Source organism: Protomyctophum parallelum (assembly GCF_964188405.1).
Source record: "Protomyctophum parallelum genome assembly, chromosome: 1".
Taxonomy (NCBI): Eukaryota; Metazoa; Chordata; class Actinopteri; order Myctophiformes; family Myctophidae; genus Protomyctophum; species Protomyctophum parallelum.
The window spans coordinates 92,518,559-92,545,782 of NC_139697.1; the positions used below are offsets into that span (position 1 = coordinate 92,518,559).

The 27,224-nt window shown below is 44.9% G+C and overlaps 1 protein-coding gene across 1 annotated transcript in view; it reads left to right on the forward strand.

Annotated features, from left to right (window-relative positions):
• The window catches only part of cux1a (cut-like homeobox 1a), a 282,358-nt gene that overhangs the window by 207,643 nt on the left and 47,491 nt on the right, over positions 1–27,224 (forward strand). The window contains 7 exon segments of the mRNA XM_083781531.1: positions 115–303; positions 1,152–1,210; positions 5,094–5,142; positions 9,785–9,899; positions 18,183–18,562; positions 19,140–19,274; positions 20,325–20,706. Of these exon segments, the coding sequence (XP_083637657.1) occupies positions 115–303; positions 1,152–1,210; positions 5,094–5,142; positions 9,785–9,899; positions 18,183–18,562; positions 19,140–19,274; positions 20,325–20,706 (1,309 nt within the window).

Sequence of the window (27,224 nt, forward strand, 5' to 3'; positions counted from 1 at the left end):
AATCGGCCTCAGCTCTTAATGGCTCTTAATTAACGTGTGTGTGTGTGTGTGTGTGTGTGTGTGTGTGTGTGTGTGTGTGTGTGTGTGTGTGTGTGTGTGTGTGATCCGCACTAGGAGCAGACCCTGGAGGTGCTGTCGCGCTCCAGCCTGGAGGTGGAGCTGAGCGCCAAGGAGCGCGACGTGCTGCGGCTGGCCGAGGACGTGCAGCGGCTGCAGGCCGGTCTGGACCAGATGAGAGACAGCACGGCCTCGCAGATCAGCCAGCTGCGACAGGAGCTCAGCTCCAAGGAGGCCTCGCTGAAGGTAGAGTGTAGCTATACTGTTCAGCTAGGCTGTCTGTCTGTATAACTCCCCTTTAGGCTAGTGGTTAGAGTTGTTGGGATGTCCACATGGGGGGTGGGTTCGAATCCCGGGCGGTACGACTGTTTACAACAATTCACTGCAGCCTAATCTTGCTAGCATAGTGTACTGTATGTAGTATGTTTATGAAATAAAAATTGTTATTGTTGATATACCAAGAGCCTCTGAATGTGTCCTACCGTATAAGTGGCTGTTGTTTGGACGTTTCACACACATACTGATACTGTATACAAACGAGCTTGTACAGTACACCTGCTATTTTACATTCGGGTGGAAACCTCATATGGCCAAAACTGTTACTTTTCAGGATTCAAATAAAAAAATGGCAAAAGAATCACACCCAAGTGAAGTGAGGGGCACTCTTATCATCATACATCATCACATTCCGGCCAATCACAATTGGCAATTGACTTTAATGTCCTCACTTTTTATCCTAAATACATTGGCTCAGCCAATCAAACCATCGGCGAAATGGGGTGCTCAGCCAATCAAATCATCGCTATGGTGTACTCAGCCAATCAAATCATCGTTATGGGGTACATACAAACACACACAAGTTGGGCATAGGAATCCCTAAAAAAAAAAAAAAATCAGATCCACAAGCTTTCACGCTGCAGTTGGCGCTTGTAGATCTGCTATTTTGGATACTTTTCATGTCACACTGTTAGTATGATCAGAGCGTTACTTTACGGAAAAAACCCCACAAAAAGTAAAAAAAAAATGCATGAGAGGTTTCTGCCAAAAGCTCCACAGAGGAACATATCTGAACTCTTTTTGTCCCACAAACACAGCGGATGGAGGAGAAGCTTCAGGACCAAGCGGACTACGAAGAAGTCAAGAGAGAACTCAGGTAAAATTAGTTCTTCTTCCTCAGCTCGCTGCCACCAGGCGCCACCACAGTCACAGGCCTCGCTTCACCCAGCCCAGTACAGGCCAAACGCAGCCAGACGGCAATTTCATTCCTTTGACACTGTTGCCAGATAGATGCGAGAGAAACAAGCAAACCAGGTCTATCAAAACAAAAGAAACCAAAGATAATAATAAGCGACTAGGGCGGGTCAGTCGACCTTACTTGTCCCCATGTCGTTTTAGAGCAGCTTTCATATCGATGTGCATTTTGGCCACCGAACCCCATCTGAAAATGATCTTATGCCAGTGACCCCCATACAGGATTTGGGTTGCAAAATGTAAATATCAATAATAATAAAGAATCCTGATATTTCTTTTCTCTCAAGATTAAACACAATCAGCGCCCGGGATTTCTTTAAAAATTGAAGTTCGAGGTGCCGGTCAAATATGTCAGCTTTTACTCTGTACAAAAAACGGGAGGCATAATGTTGCTTGCTTACCACGCCATGATTACGATCTGAGTCTCTCTGGAAGCGTTAATATTCCGGGCGAGAGGCATGTTGAAGTCAGAAATGAAGACATAAGCATAGCCATCTGGTCAGGGAAGGGAATGGCAGCGCGCATGCGTGAAGGAGTACATTGCAGAAGGATATAGGCCAACCCCCCAAAAAATTAAAGAAACCAGAATAAATATTTTTCGTTTGATATCAATGAAAAAGCGCTAGGACGCGTGTACACGTCGTCACAATCCGTCGGTTGGATTAGCTATGACGTTTTCCACACGCAATTTTCAAATCGCCGATATTTGCAGGTATACCTTTAGTGTGATTAAACTGAAGCGCGACCAAACAAGCTACTACGACTTTAGAAACACTACGCCCAACACAACCATGCACACAACTACCAATATTTACAAGTCGACTGTGCTTGAAGTCGCTTGTAATAAGCAGTCCTGGCAACGCTGCTCCGTTTGCCTTGAGGAGCTATAGACCGTGACTCTCCTAGGCCATGTGGTTCTGAGAGGTTAAAGTGAAAACCTGGCACCGGACTGTGCTCTTTTTATACGGATCCGTCACTAATGCCATTCATGCTCTCTTGGCCAGGCCGCCCCTCGAGACCATCATAACCTTTCCATTTAGTCTGTAGATAGGCCTCGCCTCATTGGTTAAGCCACGGCACTCCACTTAATGAGAAGGAGGTGTTTATTGGATAAAAAAGGTCCATTGCATTCCGCTCGGGTCCTTCCCCTCCTTTTCAAATTAGATCAAGCTGTTTGGACGAGAGATATTGAGTCAAAACATTGTTATGGGCACAAGTTCAGAACCAGATGCTGCTCTCCTAAAATGTAAGTTGAAATTATTCACGGGCGTACTGTGCTATCTCCGTTATTAGAACTGATTAATTTTTTTTTTCATCTTTTTTTCATCTTTTTTTTGCATTACCAGCTGTTGTGACATCTTGCAGATATGCAAATTGACTGATCATGTTGACGAGATTGGATTAGTTGGCAGTTTTTATAAATGAAGGCTGCTACACTATTATGTAACTGTTTTTGTGTGAATTTTGAGTTTGTTATTACAATAACCAACTGCATCTGTATGGTTACGATTCATAACTATAGCACATCTGTAGACTGTACGGTAGGTAGAGTATGTTACAATATTACTAGTGCATCCGTGTGGTAGTATGTTAATACAATATGACTAGTACATCTGTATGGTACAGTATGTTAATAACTAGTACATCTGTATGGTACAGTATGTTAATAAGCTAATAATGGTAGTATTTGGTCTCCCTTCTCTTTAACTCATTCTGGGCGGGAAGTGTGGCGCAAATCTGAATATACTTTATTTCAGAGCGAACGTTTTTAACTCAAATCTTTGCTTCTGGGGAGGTCCCTGAAACAACATATTTTCAGATGGGGGTCGGCGGGTGATTATCATATCATTGTTGGGGTCCTTGACATGAAATATTGATTACCACTGATATAGAAACATGACGTTTTTCCAAAAATTTAGATGGGGTAATTGAAAACTGTAGATACTGCTGTCTGACCACTACTGGTTGACTAGTGGTAGTAGTACTGCACGAAGGACAACATTCAATATCTCCCTTGAGCAAACCGGCATGCTCTGTTCAGCGGTTAACATTTGCACGGTTCGAAACCCCGGCGGTCGGACACTACGGTTACAAAGTGCATCTTCTTTTTTACATGGACCCCATAGTGTCCCTATTGTGGGGGGTGAAGATTTGGTGAAAATAGCAGCGCTACAAGCAGTGCTATTTCTACTGAAGAGATTTGGTGTGCAGAGGGAAACGCTAGCTGACTCTGTCGGGTGGGAAACAATCTTATGTCCAAAACCATTACCTTTTCAGGGTTTAAATTCAAAAGTAGCAAAAGTAGCAGCTCTACAAGCTCGACATGTGGCGCTTGTGGATCTGCAGTATATGGTCAAGAAGGGCGTCGATTTATGAAAAAAAAACACAAAAAGGTTTGAACACGGAGACAGGAGGTTTCTGCCCCCTCAGCGACCATAAGAATTATACGGCGTAAGCCGTTTTTTCATTTTGCGGATGTCCTTGACCAATCATGTTGACCAAATTTTATTTTTTAAGTTCTTACTTTCGCACATAATCATATACCTGGGCATGCTAGCGGCGCATACCTGGCAGACTTTGTATTTTCTCCCAGTTATTCTCAGATCTAGACTTGAGAAGAAGACGGGCCGACAGTGCCCTCCTTTGTCCATTGTCCGGCGCGTCGAATTGTGACTTATCTTTGTCCCACCTAGAATCAAAGGGCCTAACTGAGTTAAGGTTGGCAGATAAGCTAATTGGGAGCCACAGCCAACGCCACTGCCAGGGATTTAACAGCATGCACCAGGCCGATGCGCCGTCCGTCTCGCCGGTCATTTGGGAAGCCGAGCTCGCATCGTAATATTTTTAACCCATTTAGACCTGAGGGCGATTCTACGAATGCCTTCTAAATCCTGACAGTTTTCTGGAAAAACCCTATATGTTTCTACTGTATGTCAGCCATTCTCAAACATTTTATTTGTAATTGAGATTATATGTAATTGACTGCCGACCCACATCTGAAAATATGTTGTTCCAGGGACCCTCACCAGAAGCAAAAATCTTAACAACGTTGGCTCTGAAAGAAAGAAACCACGATTTGCACCACAATTTCACTGTAAAAAAAAAAAGCAGACCTACAAGCTCGTAGCGTGGCTCGTAGCGTGGCACTTGAGCTTATAGATCTGCTATTTTTCAATAGCTAAATCATAACGTGATGCTTAAAGCAGCAAAAGGGGTTCCCGCCCAGAATGAGTTAATTGGGAGTGTTTAGACGGGACATGAGTGAATGAAGCTGATTGAATCCTGTTCAGAATGCCAGCCAAAGAGCTGTCTGGTGGCATCCGTGTAGCTATACAGGCCTGTTTTCTGACTCCAAATCTCCTTCCTATTTTTTCCTTCTCTCCCTTTTAAATGAAAGTTTCTACCCCCTCGCCACCCCCCTCGCCATCCTCTTTTTTTTCCCCTTTTATTTTATTTTATATAGATAATATCGTTGAGCAATTGAATTTGCATTAAAGAGATTACTGGATGACCCTTAATAAAATGTTGCCAGTCTAAAGGATTTCATTGAATTATCAGATTTTAATGGTCCGGGCCTGTCGGGAGACGAGGGGCCCTTTTGTATTGAGTTAGAATGTTTTTCTTTGGCTGGAGTTGGCGAGGACCTGAAGAGAAGCACTCCCCGTCTATTTACAGTAGCTTTAACTGATAGTCTTGTGATCAACTCTTTTTCTCTCTCTCTCTCTCTCTCTCTCTCTCTCTCTCTCTCTCTCTCTCTCTCTCTCTTCTTTCTTCTCCCCCAACAGTATCCGCAAGTCCATGGAGTTTGCTTTGACGAACTGCTCTTCAGCCCAGGTAAGGAAGGAGGCACATACTGGCTGTGACTGGAACACAGAACGCTCTCTCCCTCCCTCCCTCCCTCCCTCCCTCCCTCTCTCTCTCTCTCTCTCTCTCTCTCTCTCCTCTCTCTCTCTCTCTCTCTCTCTCCCTCCCTCCCTCCCTCCCTCCCTCCCTCCCTCCCTCCCTCCCTCTCTCTCTCTCTCTCTCTCTCTCTCTCTCTCTCTCTCTCTCTCTCTCTCTCTCTCTCTCTGTCTCGGCCTTTAATTCTCAGTAGCCGTGCCATAGCAAAGCGTTGACGGCGTTGTGTGAGGACTTCTATAACATCAGTTGTATAACGTTAGTGGTTTGTGCTGATGCCTTGCTACTCTCCTGTTGATCAGCATCAAGCAGGATGATTGTATATAGAGCGTACGTGTGTAATTTATTGAACTATTTATTGACAGTGGCCCGGGTTTCCCAAAAGGAGAGACAGCGAAATGCCTTCACGACGGACGACGTACGTCGCGACGTATATTTTTCCGTCGCAACGTATATTCGAGTACGTCCTGGCGTAAATATCAATTCGTCCCGGCAGAACGGACTCGTCGCGGCTATATCTACCCGTTTGCGACGTAATATGTTGGCTATTATTTTCCGTCGCGCCAGAACGGGACTCGTCGCAGCTATATCTACCCGTTGTGGCGTGAGCTGGACTCGTCGCGGCAGAACGTGACTCGTCGCGACTATATCTACCCGTTTGCGACGTGCGCCTCGCCGGTCCGGTCTCCAGGCGAGCCTGCGTCCTTCATATATTTTTTTTTCTGCTCTCGTTGGACTTAACTTTAAAAGTCCAATGGAACACCTCTTTGTAACGGGTCGCTGTAGTATAGTGGTCTAATTCCTCGCCTCTCTATTCTTTTTTGCTGAGGACGCTGGTTCAATTCCCGCTCGCGGCAAACCAAAATTATTATATTTTAGACAGACAGACAGACAGACAGACAGACAGACAGACTGCCTGTCTGCCTGTCTGCCTGCCTAATGTATTGTAAATAATGTATTCATTCCATACGGCTATTTTTTTTTAATATAAAAACTTTTGTCTTTCGCGTGATTCGAACCAGCGTCGTCAGCACCAAAACATTGAGAGGCGAGTGATTAAACCGCTGGACTACAGCGGCTATACGTTACAAAGAAGTGTTTCATTGGACTTATAAAGACAATAGCACCCAGCTGCAGTCTCGCAAGGGGAGGGACCGGAAGTGCTTTTATTTCCGGCTTCCACGTGCACAAGCGCACATACACGCACGCGAAATATAATGCGCGTGCACGACACGCACTTGCTGGTGCGCGCTTAAATGCCGGGTGTATATAGTACCATCTGTGCTTAAACATAATTACGTGGTCGGTTTGGAAAAGTTTGAAGTAGTTTGTTGTAGGTAATATTTTAATTGAAAGCTTATTAGTTGGTGGTATAAGTGTGCATATTTGAAGAAATGCAAATCTAACAATAATAAAATGATATGCAATAATAGGCTAGGCCTATATGGTCGATTATAACATAATGATATCAAGGCATTTAAGTAATGTAATAAGTTGCTATAACCCCGTACCCCTGTCCCACACACACCATGTCCAGACCATAGATCACAGACACACGACCATATGCATTTAATTTACTATGAAAACCTGCATTTCCCGTCAGTCAGTCAGTAAGTGTGTCATGTCACGCCTCGTGTCATGCCTCCATATATGGTCACGCCTCATGACACGTCACACCGCCATATATGGCCGTTTCCATATGATATAAGATCCCGACACTGACCTCATCAAACCCTGGATAGCCATACATTGAAAAGACTGGATCATCACCTAGATCTCCATATATGGAGCTGAGGCGGCCAGCAACTCTACATCTGACCTCATAATGTAATAATCAGCTCATAATGTAATTAAAAGACGAGCACATAACTTAATAGATTTTTCTATAATGTAATAATGTGTTACATTAAGAACCTCCACATAGGCGACTCATACTGTAATAAAACTTCATAATGCAATAATGTCTTTATAATGTATGAGCTGATTATTACATATTGCATTATATTTCGCGTGCGTGTATGTGCGCTTGTGCACGTGGAAGCCGGAAATAAAAGCACTTCCGGTCCCTCCCCTTGCGAGACTGCAGCTGGGTGCTATTGTCTTTATAAGTCCAATGAAACACTTCTTTGTAACGTATGGCCGCTGTAGTCCAGCGGTTTAATCACTCGCCTCTCAATGTTTTGGTGCTGACGACGCTGGTTCGAATCGCGCGAAAGACAAAAGTTTTTATATTAAAAAAAAATAGCCGTATGGAATGAATACATTATTTACAATACATTAGGCAGGCAGACAGGCAGTCTGTCTGTCTGTCTGTCTGTCTGTCTAAAATATAATAATTTTGGTTTGCCGCGAGCGGGAATTGAACCAGCGTCCTCAGCAAAAAAGAATAGAGAGGCGAGGAATTAGACCACTATACTACAGCGACCCGTTACAAAGAGGTGTTCCATTGGACTTTTAAAGTTAAGTCCAACGAGAGCAGGAAAAAAAATATATGAAGGACGCAGGCTCGCCTGGAGACCGGACCGGCGAGGCGCACGTCGCAAACGGGTAGATATAGTCGCGACGAGTCACGTTCTGCCGCGACGAGTCCAGCTCACGCCACAACGGGTAGATATAGCTGCGACGAGTCCCGTTCTGGCGCGACGGAAAATAATAGCCAACATATTACGTCGCAAACGGGTAGATATAGCCGCGACGAGTCCGTTCTGCCGGGACGAATTGATATTTACGCCAGGACGTACTCGAATATACGTTGCGACGGAAAAATATACGTCGCGACGTACGTCGTCCGTCGTGAAGGCATTTCGCTCCACCTGCCCAAAAGGTCGATTTTAGATCATGCGTATGCGTAGAATAATAGTACGCAACTATGCACATGCCGCCTAACGCCGCACGTAGCAGCAAACCCGTTTCCCGAAAGCCTTCGTTGGCTATGCAGTGTCTTCGTTTAGTATAGTAGCAGCTGGTTTGGCGTTACCTGCGACCTATAACTGGCTTCTGGAAACACCACTTGCGCAGGTTCCCAAGAGCACGGCCTTACATGTCTCCTTAACACTTTCCCTCCCGCTACACGAGTTAATTGATGTAGAACAGCTTCCCACCCGTTCACGAGTTACACGCGTTATGTTTTCATTGTTACGTTTTTGGTTAATAATTGTTTTAAAGTTTTCAGACATGAGTGGGGATAGGTGACGCCTTCGGATGACGTCACCGGAATATGTTACAGTTGCACTGGGCATGATACGATAGCCTTTGAAAATATATCAAAATATGGCAAGTTAGCTAAAGTTTGATTGTTGAGCTGTAGCCTAAACATGTTATTTAATTTTGTAGTTTTAGAGATGAGAAGATCAGATGTCATAGACTGTCAGATGTCCATGTCCAAACAGTCCAAATACGTTTGGATTCATGAATTTATTAAATTTCAGAGGCGAGGTGATGTGAAAACCCTAAAGTGTCCCCATTATGCAAGTAGTCTGAATTAATTAGAATAACATTTGACCGTGGGTTAATAAATAGGCCTACAACACATTAAAGAGGTTAAAACCGGCGTGAACAGCGCTGATATTTCAAGATAAAATGTTTTAGAGTAAGGATATTTTAAGCTGTGTTAATGAGATGATTATGAGTTGCGTGGAACAATCGGCTCCCACCGCTTTCATGTGTGCTTCACAGTACATCGTAGCCTGTTTTGAGAGAGGCACGTATACGTACGCGTGCTTTTGGGAAACAGCCGTAACGTAAGCCGTAAGGCACCCTTCGTAGCAGAGCCTTCATTAAAGGACCGCACGTAAGCACCCTGCGCAGGTTCTCTTTGGGAAACGAGACCAGTGCTTCAGTCCTTTTTATTCTGCACCAGGCGGGATGTCTGTATAGTCTGGCCCTATACATACTGTATATATACCCTACTGTATATACTATAGGGTGAATACATCCGTCTATCTCCATATGTGTGTGTGTGTGTGTGTGTGTGTGTGTGTGTGTGTGTGTGTGTGTGTGTGTGTGTGTGTGTGTGTGTGTGTGTGTGTGTGTGTGTGTGTGTGTGTTTTTGAGTGGTGCAACCACTCCTACAACCAGCAATGTCCGTGTACCTGTGTACCTGTGTGTTAATGTCCGTGTACCTGTGTGTAGTCGTGAGCACGAGTGGTGTGCGCATGCGTGAAATTGGAACGATACAGAGAAGAAATTGGAACGATACAGAGAAGAAATTGGACGATAGTGCTGTTTTTTCATAAATCAATAGCCTACTTGATCATCCTATAGCGTCACTCAAAAGCATCAGATCTACAAGCTCGAAACGCCGTGCGACTCAACACGTTTTGAGCTTGTAGATCTGCTACTTTTGCTACTTTTTGAATTTAAGTAAACGGTGTTGGACATAACGAGCTTTCCACCCGACAGAGACGGCTTTCATCGATATTCGTTCGAGGGTCTTTCTTTATTGTGACGTGATTCTTCTCCTTTGTCCCCCTGTACCTGTGTCTGTACCTGTCACTGCTGTGCTGTCTCTGGCGCCGCGGCGGGGTCAATAATAAAGGTGTGTTTATCTATCTGTCCCGTTCCTTTATTTCTCCTCCAGGACTCCAAGCCTGTGGACGTCCTGCTGCTGGAGAAGAGCCGGAGCGTGAAGTCGGAGAGGTCGGAGAGGTCGGAGAGGTCGTCGCTGCGACTGAACAACAGTGATCTCAGCGCTGGTGAGTCCCTGTTTCTTATACTTTAGCTATTGAAAAATAGCAGATCTACAAGCTCATAGCGCGGCACCGAGTGCCGCGCTACGAGCTTGTAGGGCTGCTATTTAAAAAAAAAAAACATGAAAATGTAGTGCAAATCTTTGATTATAATTATGTTCTTTCAGAGCAAAAGTTTTTAACTAAAATCTTTGCTTCTGGAACATTTTGACTGAGGGACTGCCATTGGATTATCTTTTTAATTTTCGTGTTTTCATGTCATATGAAAGCAATCATCAATTCAAATTGGCATATTGGTTGTTCAGTTTGACCCACCAGTTTTGGAGACATGGCTTATAGAGTGATGTCTTGCAGAAAACAGCGAGTTGAGAAAACAGGCTTGAAAGGTTCACTTCTGTGGTCTACTCTCTATACATTACACCTAGCTATGTTTAAGCATTTATTTCATATTTGCATGTCGATTTCAGCTCTTATTTCAGGCATGCTCCAGTATGTGAAGAGTCTGCCTGTGCTATTAATTCATTTTGAAAAGTGTTTCTCCTCTGGTGAAAAGCTGGAATGTGCGCGATGGCAGGCTCTCAGTCAAATCTGGTCACATATTTTCAGTTGCGGGTCGGCAGCCAATTACATAATAATCTTGGGGGTCCTTGACATGAAATAGTTTGAGAATGACTGACATAGAAACATAGGGTTTTTCAGAAAACTGTCAGGATTTAGAAGGCATTTGTAGAATCGTCCTCAGGTCTAAGGATGGAACCAAATTGGATTCCATTTGTATACTCTCTCTCGGAGTTACAGACCCTATAGCCCTAACAGACCCTTTCCTTATAACCACTACGCTGCACAGTCTTGTCAATTTAAACCTGCAATCTTTAACTTACACTCTCAGCGTTAAGATAAACCGTGCCGTGTCTCAGTGTCTGTCCGTTCATCATGACCTCTGTAAGTATAGAGGGACCAGAGCGTACACAGGAACTACTGTACACTACTGTACACGCCATGCATACAACACAGCAGAGAGGAGTGTTGTCAGGCACACGGCTGCCTTTCATCTCTGCTGATTGCGCCGACTACAGCAGACAGCATCATCACACAGGTCATGTCGTGGCATGCAGAGTTATTCCAGCCACCCACATGCCCCCCCCCAACCCCCCCCCCCCCCCCCCCTCCCAACTGTCTCTCCCTGCCTTATAGCTGCCGATGGAAGCACACAGAAACCTCTCTGTTCAGCCTTATTAGGCAAAAGAAACCATCGCTTTATATATAAGAGCCACACAATAAAGGAACGTCGCTGTAAAATAAACGCACATTGGGGCAAATAACTCAAATAACCGTTAGCGCTTTCTCTGCCAAAAGGTAGGAGAAGTCGCTGTCAAGATGATATCAACGTTGGGGGAGCTCTGGCGAGGGGAAGGCTGAGGGGGAAATTGTACGCTGCCGCCTGTGCGAGACTCGCAGCTCTTTTATTTTATTGTTCTATTCCTCCATCTGCGGCGTGCCTCATGGGGGATCCAGACGGGAAGTCTGGCTGGCAGACACAGGAAACGCTGCCAGCTAATCTCAGACAGCAGAAGAAGAACGGTTGAACTCGCAGAGGAGAAGACAATTACAGTGTCTCTTGTTCAGGGACAGTTGGGGGGAGAGAGAGAGAGAGAGAGAGAGGGAGAGGGAGGGTTGGAGCGAGAGCTCTCTTAAATATAGTCTCAGCTGAAAGGAATACATGTCGTCTCTGTCGGGTGGAAACCTCATATTATGTCCAAAACTGTTACTTTTCAGGATTCAAATTCCAAAGCAGCAGATCGACAGGCTCTGATCTGCTACGTGCGATGCCTGGCTGTGTTAGGCTGTAGTGTAGTACGATCAAGTATAGGGCGTTTATGCTGGGAAAAAAAACACAAAGTTAAAAATAAAATATGGGAGATAAGAGGTTTGTTTCTGCCTCGACGGCACCGAATGTGCCGTTTCCGATCTGTACAGCCGTCAGTTTTAGAGAAGAAGGAAGTTAGGAAACAGGAATGGAGCTTTGGCCCGGAATACGTGGCGTAATGGAGCCCATGGCGGCCACGGTTCAGTGACAGCCCTTATAAGTGTAAGAGTGGCTGAGCATAAGCCGCGCTTGGCTTTCCCACCTTTTGTCTCGTTTGATCTGCCACTTCCACACGTCTCACTAAATGGAGAGAATCTGCAGGAGGGTTCTACTGTACGTACGTGTGTTGTAATGGCACGTTTTATCTCCGTTCATCTGACATACTGTTAGACGGCTCCGTTTATCTGACACCTTTCCAGAGAGAAACACTACTACTGCACTACTGGAGGCATTCCATCCACTGTGTCTGTGCCTGCTATACTGCCTGGTTGTACTCTACTGGAGGCATTCCATCCACTGTGTCTGTGCCTGCTATACTGCCTGGTTGTAGCAAACATTAGACTTCTTAAACCCATGGTGTCCCAAAACAATATACCCCAAAACATATGTTCTACATACTCGGCTCTTTTTCTTTTTTTTTTACGGCTTTCACCTTTATTTTATTTATAATTTTTATGGAGGGACAGACAGTAGGCTGACAGGAAATGGGGAGAGAGATGGGGGGGACGACATGCAGTAAAGGCCGTCGGGATCGGGAGTCGAACCCGCGGCACACTGCCAGACTGGATTACGAGCCAAGGTGCCTGGACCGCTGAGCCACGGCCCAGGCCCATACTCGGCTCTTTTGAGCGAATACATTTGCTGGGGGACTCTGGTCAATGAACCATAGTATATAAGCCATGCGGGGCTTAAGTGGTTTTCAGGCCAAGAGAGCTGAGACGACCTTAAGAAACGCGTTTAAGTCAAGTCAGGTCAAGTCAAGTCTATTCATATTGCACATTTCACACGACAAGCGAGGACTAGCTGTGCTTGTACCTGTATTTAAGGATACCCGGAGTGCATATGGTTTGCATGAAGTCAGTAATTTGCCCTTACTGTAACTGCGTGTTTATTCCCTGAAATGTTCATAATGCAATGTGCAGCAGCATCACTGTATACACCAGTGTTGTTTTTGGCAGCAAATTTCTATTTTAGTTTTAGTCATAGTCTCTTGAATAGGTTTCGTTTAGTTTTGGTCACCCGGAATGTTTTACTGTTAGTCTAGTTTTAGTCGACTAAATATCATGAGATTTTAGTCGACTAAATCTACAGGTGATTTAGTCGACTAACATGTGTTTTGGCCTTGATGCCGTCGTAATGGCTGATATCTGGAGACTGGCGTCGTCATCAATATCCAGGTCCACATGCAGGGAGCCACCCCGCTATTATAGTTATGCTAGAACAGTGGTTTTCAATCCTTTACACATCAAACTCCATTATTTATTCAGCATTTGAGCCACGGGCCACCATTTGATGACATTTAGCCTCTCAGACCTACGATTAAAGAATATTTTGGTGTCGTTGGATAGAATCTTGTCCACAGTTCCATGCTGTGTTGTTGTTGGTACCATAGGAGAGATAACATGATGTTGGTACCATTAGGAGAGATAACATGATGTTGGTACCATTATGAGAGATAACATGATGTTGGTACCATTAGGAGAGATAACATGATGTTGGTACCATTAGGAGAGATAACAGGTTGATGTTGGTACCATTAGGAGAGATAACATGATGTTGGTACCATTAGGAGAGATAACATGATGTTGGTACCATTAGGAGAGATAACATGATGTTGGTACCATTAGGAGAGATAACAGGTTGATGTTGGTACCATTAGGAGAGATAACATGATGTTGGTACCATTAGGAGAGATAACAGGTTGATGTTGGTACCATTCGGAGAGATAACATGATGTTGGTACCATTATGAGAGATAACATGATGTTGGTACCATTAGGAGAGATAACAGGTTGATGTTGGTACCATTAGGAGAGATAACATGATGTTGGTACCATTAGGAGAGATAACAGGTTGATGTTGGTACCATTAGGAGAGCTAACGTGATGTTGGTACCATTATGAGAGATAACATGATGTTGGTACCATTAGGAGAGATAACATGATGTTGGTACCATTAGGAGAGATAACATGATGTTGGTACCATTAGGAGAGTTAACATGATGTTGGTACCATTAGGAGTGATAACAGGTTGATGTTGGTACCATTAGGAGAGATAACATGATGTTGGTACCATTAGGAGAGATAACAGGTTGATGTTGGTACCATTAGGAGAGATAACATGATGTTGGTACCATTAGGAGAGATAACAGGTTGATGTTGGTACCATTAGGAGAGATAACATGATGTTGGTACCATTAGGAGAGATAACATGATGTTGGTACTCTCCATCATTTAGCTGGGGACCACCTGGACCCCCGACCGCACTGGTGGTCTCCGGACCCCTGGTTGAGAACCACTGTACTAGAGTTTTGGGCCTCTTTGTGGCCCTCACGTCTAGAGTTCAGCCCTCCCTCACCCGTATGGCGCCCACCATGGCACACGATATATTTGGTTACCAACTCTCCATCATTTAGCTGGGGACCACCGACCACTGGTGGTCTCCGGACCACTGGTTGAGAGCCACTGTACTAGAGTGTTGGGCCTCTATGTGGCCCTCACGTCTAGAGTTAGACCCTCACCCCTATGGCGCCCAGCATGGCACACCATATTCTCAGATGGACATCCACGCATAATCAGTTTGGGTGTGCTTGAGAAGAGATGCACAGATGTAGCAGGCTTCGATCGTTCGCTGCCATGCGACGTTGAAACGTGTGTTATGAGACAGAGACTGAGATACTGCACGAGAAGGAGACGTTTATTGCATTGCACAATTTCAATTAAGAAAATAAATAAAAGTGCAGTGGTGGAAAAAGTACCGACATGTTTTAAGTGTAGAAATGTTTCAAGTAAAAGTATCAATACTGCAATGTAGATATACTGTATACATAACTTACATAAGTATTGGTATCAAAATGTACTTAAAGTACTCATTGTGCAGAATGTCTCATTTCAAGTTTTCAAGGAAGGAAAATAGCAGATCTACAAGTTCACAATGTGTCTCACGAGATGCACTTGTGAGCTTGTAGATCTGCTATTTTAAAATGGCCAAACTGTATACAGGGCTGAAGAGGTTCATGTATGTTTTGTAATCATAATCAAAATCTACAAAGTAATAAACTTACAGAACTAACGAAAACCGAAAACATTAACACCACTGGTGAGGTCAAACACAGCATGGTAATGAAGCCTCAGTTTCCAGTGGACTGAGGCCATGCTGATCTTTATACCACTCCGTGCACTTGACCGCGTTGCAAATGTCATCCTAATTGGCTCCGGGTCGGCCCCTGTGTCTGCCGTGTGCCCCCTACCAACACCACCCACACACACGCACACACACACACGCACGCACACGCACGTTGTTGTCGGGCAGAAACCTATTGTGTGTCCACAATATCTCTCCAGGACTGCAGCAATTTTTTTTCTTTACCTTTAATTAAACCTTCAATTTAGAGTCTAAATTGACTTTAAAAAAAGGCCAAAATAGAGGATAATCTCAATTTAATCTAACATACGACTGTTTTCACCCCCATGCCAGCTGCTCTCCCTGCACAAGGAGTTTCAGTATATTTTGATAAGTATAATAAAGAGATAGTTTCTCTATTTGGACAGAATAGCCTTATATGTGAGACTGTCAGTCTGATATTGTATACAATAAAAAATATTCTACCTACCGATGATGTCACTGCTGTAAGCAGGTTTCTGAACTGTCCACAGCCCTCCTCTGAGACACTAAGTGAGTAGACAGAAATGGTACCATCATGCCATCTTAGAGTGAACATTATAGTGACGTGGACTATTTGAAAATGTACGTGAACATTTATGTACATATTTTTACGTGGAGCACATTGGATTGCGTTGTTGTTCAAATATTCTTTACAAATAAAGGTGCCTTGCCGATTTGGGTGTGTAAATGGATGAAAAAAAAATCTTCTAAATCCTCCAGTTTTCTGAAATAAATATTTTCACGATTTTTCAAAAATAGCAGACCTACAAGCTTGTAGCACGCCACTCGGTGGCTCGCTATGAGCTTGTAGATCTGCTATTTTGCAATAGCTAAATTATAACATAATGTTTAAAACACCAAAAGGGGTTCCCGCCCCAAAATGGGTTAAACGTACGCACATAAGCACATCTTTCTACCTTGAAGCTTGTTCATGAATATTCTTCGTATAACTTTTTTGCTTGATCTCTTTGATTAGGTCAGCTTATGCATTTTTTTGGTATTTGGCTCACCCCCCCCCCCCCCCCCCCCCCCCCCTCCCTGCAGTTAGAACTCCAAGGTCTTTGCATAATTAAACTTACAGAAGTGGGGGAACACAAAAATAAATGAATAAAAGACACCATTTCTGAGTGCACTTCTCAAACGCACAGAGACGTGGCTCGGTGTGTGTGTGTGTGTAGAGAGAGAAGCTCTCTGTTGGGTTGTCTAAAAATAGGAGAGGTTTTAATGCTGGTGGCTTGAAGGGGCCTTTGGATCCAGAGAGGGAGGGGGGGGGAGGGAGAGAGAGAGAGAGAGAGAAAGAGAGAGAGAGAGAGAGAGAGAGAGAGAGCAAGGGAGAGAGAGGGAGGGAGGGAGAGAGAGAGAGAGAGAGAGAGAATAGAATGGTTTGGGCATCGCATACAGAGTAGATGAATGAATTCCCTCCCAGACATGAGACTTCATCATGGCTCAGTGTCCCTTGCAGCCAGGGGCAGCACACGCACGCACACGCACGCACACACACACACACACACACACACACACACACACACACACACACACACACACACACACACACACACACACACACACACACACACACACACACACTCCCTCGGTCCGACGCTGAATAAATAATGCCCAATAACCCTCTAGACTTCGTCATCATATTATTGCTTTCTGTGTGCAATAGAACAAAGGAAAACTCTCACGTAAAGACATATTACAGTAGTAGTACTGTATTCTGAATCAGCTTACACAGATATTACTGTATTCTGAATCATCTTACACATATATTACTGTATTCTGAATCAGCTTACACAGATATTACTGTATTCTGAATCAGCTTACACAGATATTACTGTATTCTGAATCATCTTACACATATATTACTGTATTCTGAATCAGCTTACACAGATATTACTGTATTCTGAATCAGCTTACACAGATATTACTGTATTCTGAATCAGCTTACACAGATATTAGACGCATGACAGCAAGGAATGAACCCCACAAATTATCTTTAATTCTAGATCAGCGATCTACCCGCGGTTTGACCCACATTTTGCCACATTTGATGTGATCCTTGTAAATTCAACTCAGAGACTCTCGGAGTTCCAGAACCGCAAGGGTCCATTTGGTTCCTATAACTATCAATCATTTATCTGGGGTCCTCCTGGAACCACATCAAGGACTCTAATAGCTCACGCAGAAACTCTACCACAACGTTACTGCAGCCAGTGTGAGATTGCATGAACTCTGCAGCTCCGTAGTCTACTGAAGCACTCCAACACAGATCCAATGTATTACCCACCTAATGCCACGGAGGTTCCATGTTTAACGCAAACCCAGAGTGTGTACAGTACGTTGTTTAAGTGACAGGTGCATTGTTTTCATATCGGAAATATATGAACTTTGGCTAAAAGCTTGTGTTTAATCCACGAGGGTTCTTGTTTACTTGGCTTGACTAGCACGGCAGCTTGGTTACAACCGGTCTTCCTCTTGAGAGCCACTTGTAATGATTAGTCAACACTAGTTTTATTTTTTTCTAATGTTTTCTAAGGCTTTCGCCTTTATTTTATATTTTTTACGGAGGGACAGACAGTAGGCTGACAGGGAGAGAGATGGGGGGGGAAGACATGCAGTAAAGGCCGTCGGGATCGGGAGTCGAACCCGTGGCACACTGCCATATTGGATTACCAGCCAAGGTGCCTGAACCACTGAGCCATTAGTTTTATTTCTAAGTCAACTTACGGGACGTACAGTAGATAGACAATAGTATACAGTACAGTAGATAGACAAGTATACGTGACACCAGAGCTCGTAATGGGGCTTTGCTCCTTGGACATTTTGACGAGTGCCTGGCTGTGAGGCAGCGTAATGTTGTGTCAGGATTCTTGGGAAGTAAATTCCTGTCCCAGCGGTCCCAGCTCTCTCTATACACAAATGCCTTTGACGACACGCTCACTGGCGCGCCGGTTATGTGCACCCCTGACTAATAGTACTTCTCTGCGTCGAGCCGCTTGACATTTGACCTCTGTGCGTTGTTGTTTGACCTCGCAGGGACGTCGTCCAGGGAGAAGGTCAAGGAGTCCCAGCGCCTGTCCGCCACCCTCATGAACGCCAACCTGCAGGGCTCCCCTCCCCCGACGTCCCAGCTGCTGCTGCGCACGGGCGCCGCCACCACGACGGCCACCAAGGCCTCGTCCTCGTGCTCCTCCTCCGAGGACACTCCCGTCACCATCGCCTCCGCCGCCGCCACCATCGCCAACGGCACGCACCACTTCTCCGCCTCGGCGGGGGTGGGCATCGTGGGCGGCCAGGACTTCTTCAGCCCCTCCTCCATGGTGTCGGCGGCGGCGAGCGCCGCCTTTCCCCTGGCGGGCAAGCTGGCGCTCAACTCCCTGCTGCACCGGCAGCTGGTGCAGACCTTCTACTCCAAGGTATATATAACAGCTGGTGCAGACCTTCTACTCCAAGGTATATTATAGGGTGTAACCATAATAGGCAGCTGGTGCAGACCTTCTACTCCAAGGTACATTAGGGTGTAACTGTAATAGTAACTGCATCGAAAAATCTATATCAAAAGTATATCAATAATATGTAAACGGCGACATATCGTATCGTTTGACTTTGTATCGTATCGTTTTGCCATGCAAAAGAAAAAGACGGGTTTAATACATTTTCCATTCAATATCGCTACACTTGGTCTATTTATAAAGGTGTGTATTCTCTGTGTTCAAATACAATTTCCATGTATTTGCCAGATAATCACTGTTTACTTATTTATATCCATATTCATACATTTTCCCCTTAAAAATCCTGCACTATATCCACATGTTTCACACAGATTTTATTTCCTTCCTAAATAGTTACCGTATCGATTTAAAAATAATTGGGTACCGTACCGCCATGAATGAACCAATATGGTCCATGTATCCATCGCATGGTCAACCACGTTGATACGTATCGTATCCCTGTTAAAATGTATGCTTCCACTCCTCCTCCCCCTCCTCCTAGGCGCTGCAGGACTCCGTGTCGTCGTCGGGGGGGACTCCGGCCCTGCTCTTCTCCCCAGCCCACTACCCCATGGCCAACTCGCTGTCCCACCACACCTCCCTTCAGTCTCTACAGTCCCAGAGCCAGCAGCAGGCGGTAGGGCCCTCACCATTACACATTGAAAACCCATTCTGAACAGGAAGCATTATGTATTTGTATTTTATTTAGCTATTGAAAAATAGAAGATACTAGCTTGTAGGGGTAGAGTGGCTGGATGGTAACAGCAAGGTCGCCAGTTCGAACCTGGGCTCCCCCAGAGTTGGTGTCGAAGTGTCCTTGAGCAAGACACTGAACCCCTAATTGCTCCTGATGTACATGGTTTCCGCAGCCATCGGGTGTATGAATGTGTGTGTGAATGGGTGAATATAATGCATAATCTATGTAAAGCGCCTTGGATAAAGGCGCTATATAAATGCACCATTTACCATTTAGATCTGCTATTTTTGAAAAATCGTGATTTGTTTTTTTAACTCAAATCTTTGCTTCTGGGAGGGTGGGTTGGTCTGGAAAAACATATTTTCAGATGGGGGTCGGCAGCTGATTACATATAATTTTTGGGGTCCCTGAAATATTGATTACCACTGGCACTGATATAGAAACATGACGTTTTTCAGAATTTTTTTATGTTTTTTTTTCTTTTTCGACGTCAGGCCTAAATGGGTTAAAGTTGACGATGTATTTTTGCACACATAATTGCGATGAGCGATTGAATTGTGTTTTTGCGGCATTGGAACAATTGGAACATTATGCATAGAAAGTACATTTCTGTTTTGTCTTTTAGGCTTCGTAATGGGCAGATATGACAAATAGATAACAAAAATTTGTGGCATTTTTATAAATGTTATACTAAAAGCAGAAATAGCAGATCAGCTCTTTCCGCTTTGTTATATGTATGACTATGAACATCTTTAACCCATTTAGGACTACGGCCGTTTCTGAAAACTTTCGGAATACTTATTCAAAAATGTTCAAGTTTTTTATTTTGCCTTTACTGTACATAGCAACAGGAACCCCCAAAAGGGGTTCCCGTCCTGAATGGGTGGAAACGATTATGACAAAAACAATTGCGATCATCTCAATCAATTGCGTTTAGACGATTATTATAATATCGTAATAATAATAATAATAATTGTGCCAACCCTTTAGCAGGCGGCGGCTGCGTCGTCCCCCGACGTCAACGGGCTGGCGCCGTCGCCCGGCCAGTCGGAGCCGGGCGGCGGTGGCGGTGGCGGCGGCGGCTCCTCGGGCATGGACACGCCTCGGGCGTCGGACGGCTCGGAGGACATGGACACCTCGGAGATCGCCCGGCAGGTGAAGGAGCAGCTGATCAAGCACAACATCGGCCAGCGCATCTTCGGCCACTACGTGCTGGGCCTGTCGCAGGGCTCGGTCAGCGAGATCCTGGCGCGGCCCAAGCCCTGGAGCAAGCTCACCATCCGCGGGAAGGAGCCCTTCCACAAGATGAGGCAGTTCCTGTCGGACGAGCAGAACATCCTGGCGCTGCGCAGCATCCAGGGGCGGCAGAGAGGTGAGCGAGCACCGCGGCGGCGGCCACCAGGTGTATTAACCCATTCTGACCTGAGATCAGATTCATACGAGGTTTCCGCCGGACACACACTGGTCCTGATGAACCCATTCTGACCTGAGATCAGATTCTAAAAATGTCAGTCGTTCTTCGATTTTTTTCAAAAATAGCAGACCTACAAGCTCGTATCGCGCCACTCGGTGGCGCGATATGAGCTTGTAGATCTGCTATTTTTCAATAGCTAAAGCATAACATGATGCTGACACCAAAATGGGTGCCCGTCAGAATGGGTTAATATATTTATTATATATGGCTCACACCGGGGACCCCCATGGGTCCTTGAGGGAGTTCCCGAGGGTCCCCAGCTATATGATAGTTTGGAACCAAATGGACCCTTATGGGTTTGTAACTCTGAGAGTGTACAAATGGAACCAAATTGACCTGTTATGGTCCATTTGTACACTCTCAGAGTTAAATTAACATTTATTTTACAAATATAAATTGGGGGCCCCGGAGATAGAAATGACATTAAATTGGGTGTCCGTAGACTAATGCATGTCAAGGGTCCTCGAAATTAAGCGGGTTGAGAATCACTGCTAGAGCCGTAAAAGTCTTCTCTCACGGGGGTCCCTGACATATCTCTGCAAATGGGGGTCCGCGGGGCGCGGGCTAATTGGTGTCAATTTGAGGGTCCTTGACATGAACAAGTTTGGGAACCGCTGGCTTACACCTCATCTACACGGGCAAGGAGCCTTCATGTCAAGGTCCATTTGAGCCTCGGACCACCATTCGATGAAATTTAGCCTCTCGGACCCAAAGCTTGAAACACGGCACGAAGTGACAGCTTATTATTGCTGCTTTTGAATCCTGAAAAGTAACCGTTTTGGACATATGAGGTTTCCACCCGACAGAGACGACACATCTCATATAAAATTAAATATATCCTAGCTCTCCTTTTCTTTCTCCCTTTCGCTCGCTCTATTAAACGCCCGTAGTGGAGTTGGCACCGACATTCACCCACAAGTTCTAATCGAAAACTTTACCTATCTAAACAATTATTGCGATTATTCAGCTTCAGTGCATTCAAATAGGGTAGTTCCAATTTGACATAATTATGTATAATTACGGTAATAATGACTGCGAGAATCCCTACTGTATATCCGTTGGGTTTCCAGCCGAAAAAAGACGTTATATATCGTATATATTGACCTCCTTTTGACGTACATTCCATTCCGTGTCATTATCACTCCGCGTCTGCCGCTCGTACGCATCGACCCAGGAATCATTTCAATGTCAAACGGACAAAAGGAAGCCAAGCTTTTAGCAGCTTTTAGTCGAGTAGAATTAGGCCTTAGCTAAACCACACCCCAAAAGCGACTGTCCAATGCCAGTCCAAAATAGTTTAGCAACCGTTGCTAAGGATGGCAAGCTTTCGTCACCTCATAGCTGTCAGTGTTATTTTGCATGGCTTTGTTGTTGAACACATATACACAGCTTAACGTCTGGAAAGTTACACGACTGAGCCACCCAGGTGATGGCGATAATGCTAATCGCCGTAGTCTTACCGTGCATTACATGAAAACTCCTGTCGGACGTAAGTTGATTGAGTTTGATACTATTTCTCCCTCTAGCATCTCCTCGTGTCCAGTGCATGCATAGTCTAATGGCAGGCCTTGGTGGACTAGATTTAGAAGACATTTCGAAGCTCTCGCTACTGAAAGGATCGATTATTTATATGGAGGAATCACACCATTTAACCTGCATCTCAATGGAGTGAGGAAAGCTTGCCATGTCTCTTCGCTTAGTAACCATTGCGGGTTGGGGAGGGACTTAGCGAAAGGATAATTGGCACCTGTGTGTGTGTGTGTGTGTGTGTGTGTGTGTGTGTGTGTGTGTGTGTGTGTGTGTGTGTGTGTGTGTGTGTGTGTGCGTGTGCGTGTGCGTGTGTGTGTGTGTGCGTGTGTGTGGCTGGCTCCCTGCCGGCTGCTATTGATTGTCAGTGCTGAGTGGGTTGTTGAGTTAGCGCGCGGGAAGTGAAGCTGATCCCATCAGGAGGCCAATCTCTCATCATCGGTGTCAGCAGGCTCTTCGGCCCCCTCCAGTGGGCGGGGGGGGGGGGGGGGGGGGAGTAACGGAGTACTTGTACCCATGTCGGCTGCTGCTGTACTTAAATGCAGTGGTTCTCAAAATTAATTTAAGTCAAGGACCCCCACATTGATATGTATTTGGCTGCGGGCCCACCCATCTGAAAATGTTTTGTGTCATGCTGGTCCCCCTGAATAGAACATTTATGTTAATTTTATGTTATTATTAATATTATTAGTATTATATTTGCACAAAAAATAGCAGATGTGCAAGCTTGCTGAGACCTTGCTGGGGACCCCCTGTAATGTGAGACGCACTTTAACTTTACTTGGAGTGTTTTGATCATTTCCACTGCATTTGTACTCCACTAGCAGTTCAGACGAATAACAGTCTTAAGTCCATTATTTATTCTCTAAAAAGTTTCAATTGTTTTTGGAGTACTTTTACTTGGGTATTGTAAGTCTATATTTACATATTTGATGCCAATACTTTTGCACTTCAACTCAATATTGTTATATTGTGATATTATCATTGTGGTAATCTGCCCTTCAACGAGGACAGACGAGATGTGTTTGTGTTTGTTACCGGACTATATGATGTCACTTCTGTGGCTTCAGAAGTGGTGTTCAGCGGGCGTTGCAGGTTCATTGATATTCTATGCACAGCGTGTCTCCTCTCCATCCCCACTGTGGAAACGACGTACTGCACTGAGCAATCTGTGGCCCTCATTTGCATAGAGCAATGATTCTCAATCTTTTACTTTTTTTCCCCCTACAGATTACCACAATAACAAAAACGGACACACAACTCACACACGAGAGAGACAAACTAACAGACATATCATTATCATATCCTCATCCTACACATTATCTAGCCGTAGCCACCGATCATAAAACATGTATAGATGCCAGGACTCTGCCCTTTGGGTATATCTCTGACCTTTGACCTTTGTGTATATCGTCACATGCATCCCAACTTTACAAAACCCTCTGTAATATTTCAGCGTACCGTATAGTCTTTGTCTGGTGGAAACCTCATATGTTGAAATGGATCTGCTATACTCTCGATGTGTTTGTGTGACGCTGTAGTACGATCGAGTAGGACGTTAATTCACCCAAAAAACCCACAAAAAAAGATACATTTGGAGATGAGATGTTTCTGCCAGGACAGCAGCGATCCTCCTCAACAGGACCCGTTTGAGTCAGTGTACACTGTAAAATCTTACTTTAACTATGGGAACCGTCCGTGAGTGTACAAATGGAACAAAATGGACCATTTGGTTCCAGTTGTACAAGATGAGGATTACTGATGACCTGTTGGCACATGCAGTACAGCATAATTATGACATACATTGGCATATGATGATATACATTATGCTTTCATGCATGGATTACTGACCTGTTGGCAGACCTGTTTTTCATCTCCTCAATGCATTATACTAGGCTATATAACCGAGTCTTCTGCTAAGGCCTAGTAGTAGTTATATGGTTGAGGGCGAGCCTGGGCTGGGCTAAATGTGCCTTGAAGAACGGGGTTTGTGGGTATAAGTGACTAAAGTGAGACCTGCTCTTGAACTCGCACTCATGCTTGCAACCATTCTGGACGGCAACGTACCCCTTTTGGTGTTTTAAGCATCATGTTATACTTTAGCTATTGAAAAATAGCAGATCTACAAGCTCGGTGCCGCGCTACGAGATTGTAGATCTGCTACTGATCTGCTATCAGATTGTTGAAAAATCGTGAAAATGTGGCGCAAATCTTTGAATATATATTCTTTAACGTATTTATCTCAAATATTTGCTTCTGGGGAAAGGTCCCTGGAACAACATATTTTCAGATGGGGGGTCCGTGGCCCAATAGAGATAATTCTGGGGGTCCTTGACATGAAAAAGGTTGAGCACCACTGACATAGAAACATGGCTTTTTTCAGAAAACTATCAGGATTTAGAAGCATTTTCTTTGAGAATGGGCCCTGATTTAAACGGGTTAAACCTTGACCCCCATTCCAGGCCTCTTGTATGTGGCGTAACGTCACTGCTGTGGCGTCACGCCATTGTCCGTTGTCGTGGCAACAGCTACATCCCTGTGGAATTAACCCATTCTGACCTGAGATCAGATTCATACGAGGTTTCCGCCGGACACACACTGGTCTGATGAACCCATTCTGACCTGAGATCAGATTCTAAAAATGTCAGTCGCTCTTCGATTAAAAAAAAATAGCAGACCTACAAGCTCGTATCGCGCCACTCGGTGGCGCGATATGAGCTTGTAGGTCTGCTATTTTTAAATAGCTAAAGCATAACATGATGCTGACACCAAAATGGGTGCCCGGTCAGAATGGGTTAAGCTTGACAGGTGGTAAGCTACAAATTAATGTTACAAATCAAAGAACAATAGTATAGTGACTGACAACACAACTTTATTTGTGCTAAATGATGGTGACGAAGAGTGCTCACTGCTCGCTCACCACGGGCGCAGGAGTTTGGTCCGACATACTGACAGTCCTACAGTCATGAGTCCGACACTCAAAACCCAGCCCTAAACCCAGCCCTAACCCATGTGTTAGTTTTAACCTGGCTGCAACGCATATCGGGAGCCACGGGTTAGTTTTAACCCGCAAGTCGGAAGTCCTGTCGGACTTCTCACCACTACGTACTGTATAACCATTAACCACACAGCCCTGCCCCGAAAAAACATTCAATCTTGGTTAATAATCAAGCTGATGATCTTGGTTATAAAAATTTGGTTTATAGGATGATCGTAATCTTGTTTTTTTTTTAGGATGATCATAACCTTGGTTGTAGGATTATAATATTTTTTTGTTGGACGATCATTTCACGGGTTGCAAATGTAGTCCTTAACCTGCCATGTTGAGGACCAAACAAAAATAATTCAGACAAATGGAAACACCTGTGTTGGTCCTCAAGAGTGGCGTGCACAGATAGACACTAGGGGGTGCTAGAGCAACCCCTGCCCTTTTGGCAATGTGCTAAAAAAAGAAAAGAAAAAAGTTTTCTTTTTTTTTTCTTAATTTTTAGTGTGTGGACCATGATTGATCAAATTGATCAAATCTTGATAAAAAACGCTTCTACTATATTATTTAGGCCCCCACAATCTAAAGCTATGTTACTATGTCAGTGGTTCTTCGATAATAAAAAAAATAGCAGACCTACAAGCTCGTAGCGCGCCACTCGGTGGCGCGCTATGAGCTTGTAGATCTGGTATTTTTCAATAGATAAAGCACGAAAATGGGTTCCCGCCCCAAAATGCGCTGCACAAGGTGCCCTTTTTTTCACTTGAGCACCTGCCCCTCTAAATGTCTGTGCACGCCACTGGTCCTCAACATGGCAGGTGTGTGTTGTATACAGGTCTACATTTTGCTCCCCGTGACCCATGACTACACTCCAATACTGTTCCCCCACCATGTTACAGTACGTACAGTAGACTCAGCACTCTGCACAGCCAGGGATATAATCTGAAAAGTTCCACCACTCTAGGGCAGAACAAAAAAAAGATTGCAGCTTGTTCTCTTCTATGTTAAAGTGGCGTTCTGAGCCAAAGAATGTACACTTGTGTCTACTGTTGCTTGTTTGGAAGCACTTCAAAGCGGCCTGGTCTGGCAGGCGGCCTCGAATCTGTCTGCAGAGCGAGCTGGAGTTTAAAAGAGTTGTGTTAAAGCAGCGGCACAGCTTGCACACATTAGCGTTCGATATGTCGGAGTTGCGCTCCAATCGCTGCTGCTCTTTGTACCCCCAAACCGCAGCTCATGCTCCGGCTCTCCTAAATCCCCCATCAGTGTCTGTCTGGGTGAGTAAAGGGAGTTTGATAGGTGGATGGGAACCATCGGAAATGGGAATTGGCTCTCGATTGCTCTCGGGAGGGCAGCCCGGCGCCCGCGGCGCGGAGCCGTGTGAAGTACGTCAGGGTTTCGCTGTTTGACATGTACGATTACAACCTGCTGGGTGCTCCTCCAGCCAAAATAAAGAAACGTGCGTGTGCACGCGCGCGTGTGTGTGTGTGTGTGTGTGTGTGTGTGTGTGTGTGTGCGTGTGTGCGCGTGTGTATACAGTATGTAGACTTTATGTTGTGGTTTGCTCTGGGGGCCTTTCACTTAGGAATACCTCCTTAAGATTTATCTCGCCCATCTGGTCTGCCGTGCGTCGCGGGGAGCGCCTGATTTACAGACGCAGGAGTTTTGCTCCGTCTCGACGTAGGTTTTCCATTACGAGGTGGTGATTTATCGTGACGATGGAGATCTGTACCCGGAGATATAGCCTAGCCACGGCCGGGTCTCTGAAACGGAAGCCCCGGAATAGTATCGACATGTGTTCTGCAGGCACACATGTTCCTGTGATCTAGTATTGACTTTGTGAACAAGGCTCCTGAGTGCCGGAGACAAGCGGGCCAAGACTCCCCTGATGAGGACAGTCCTTGAG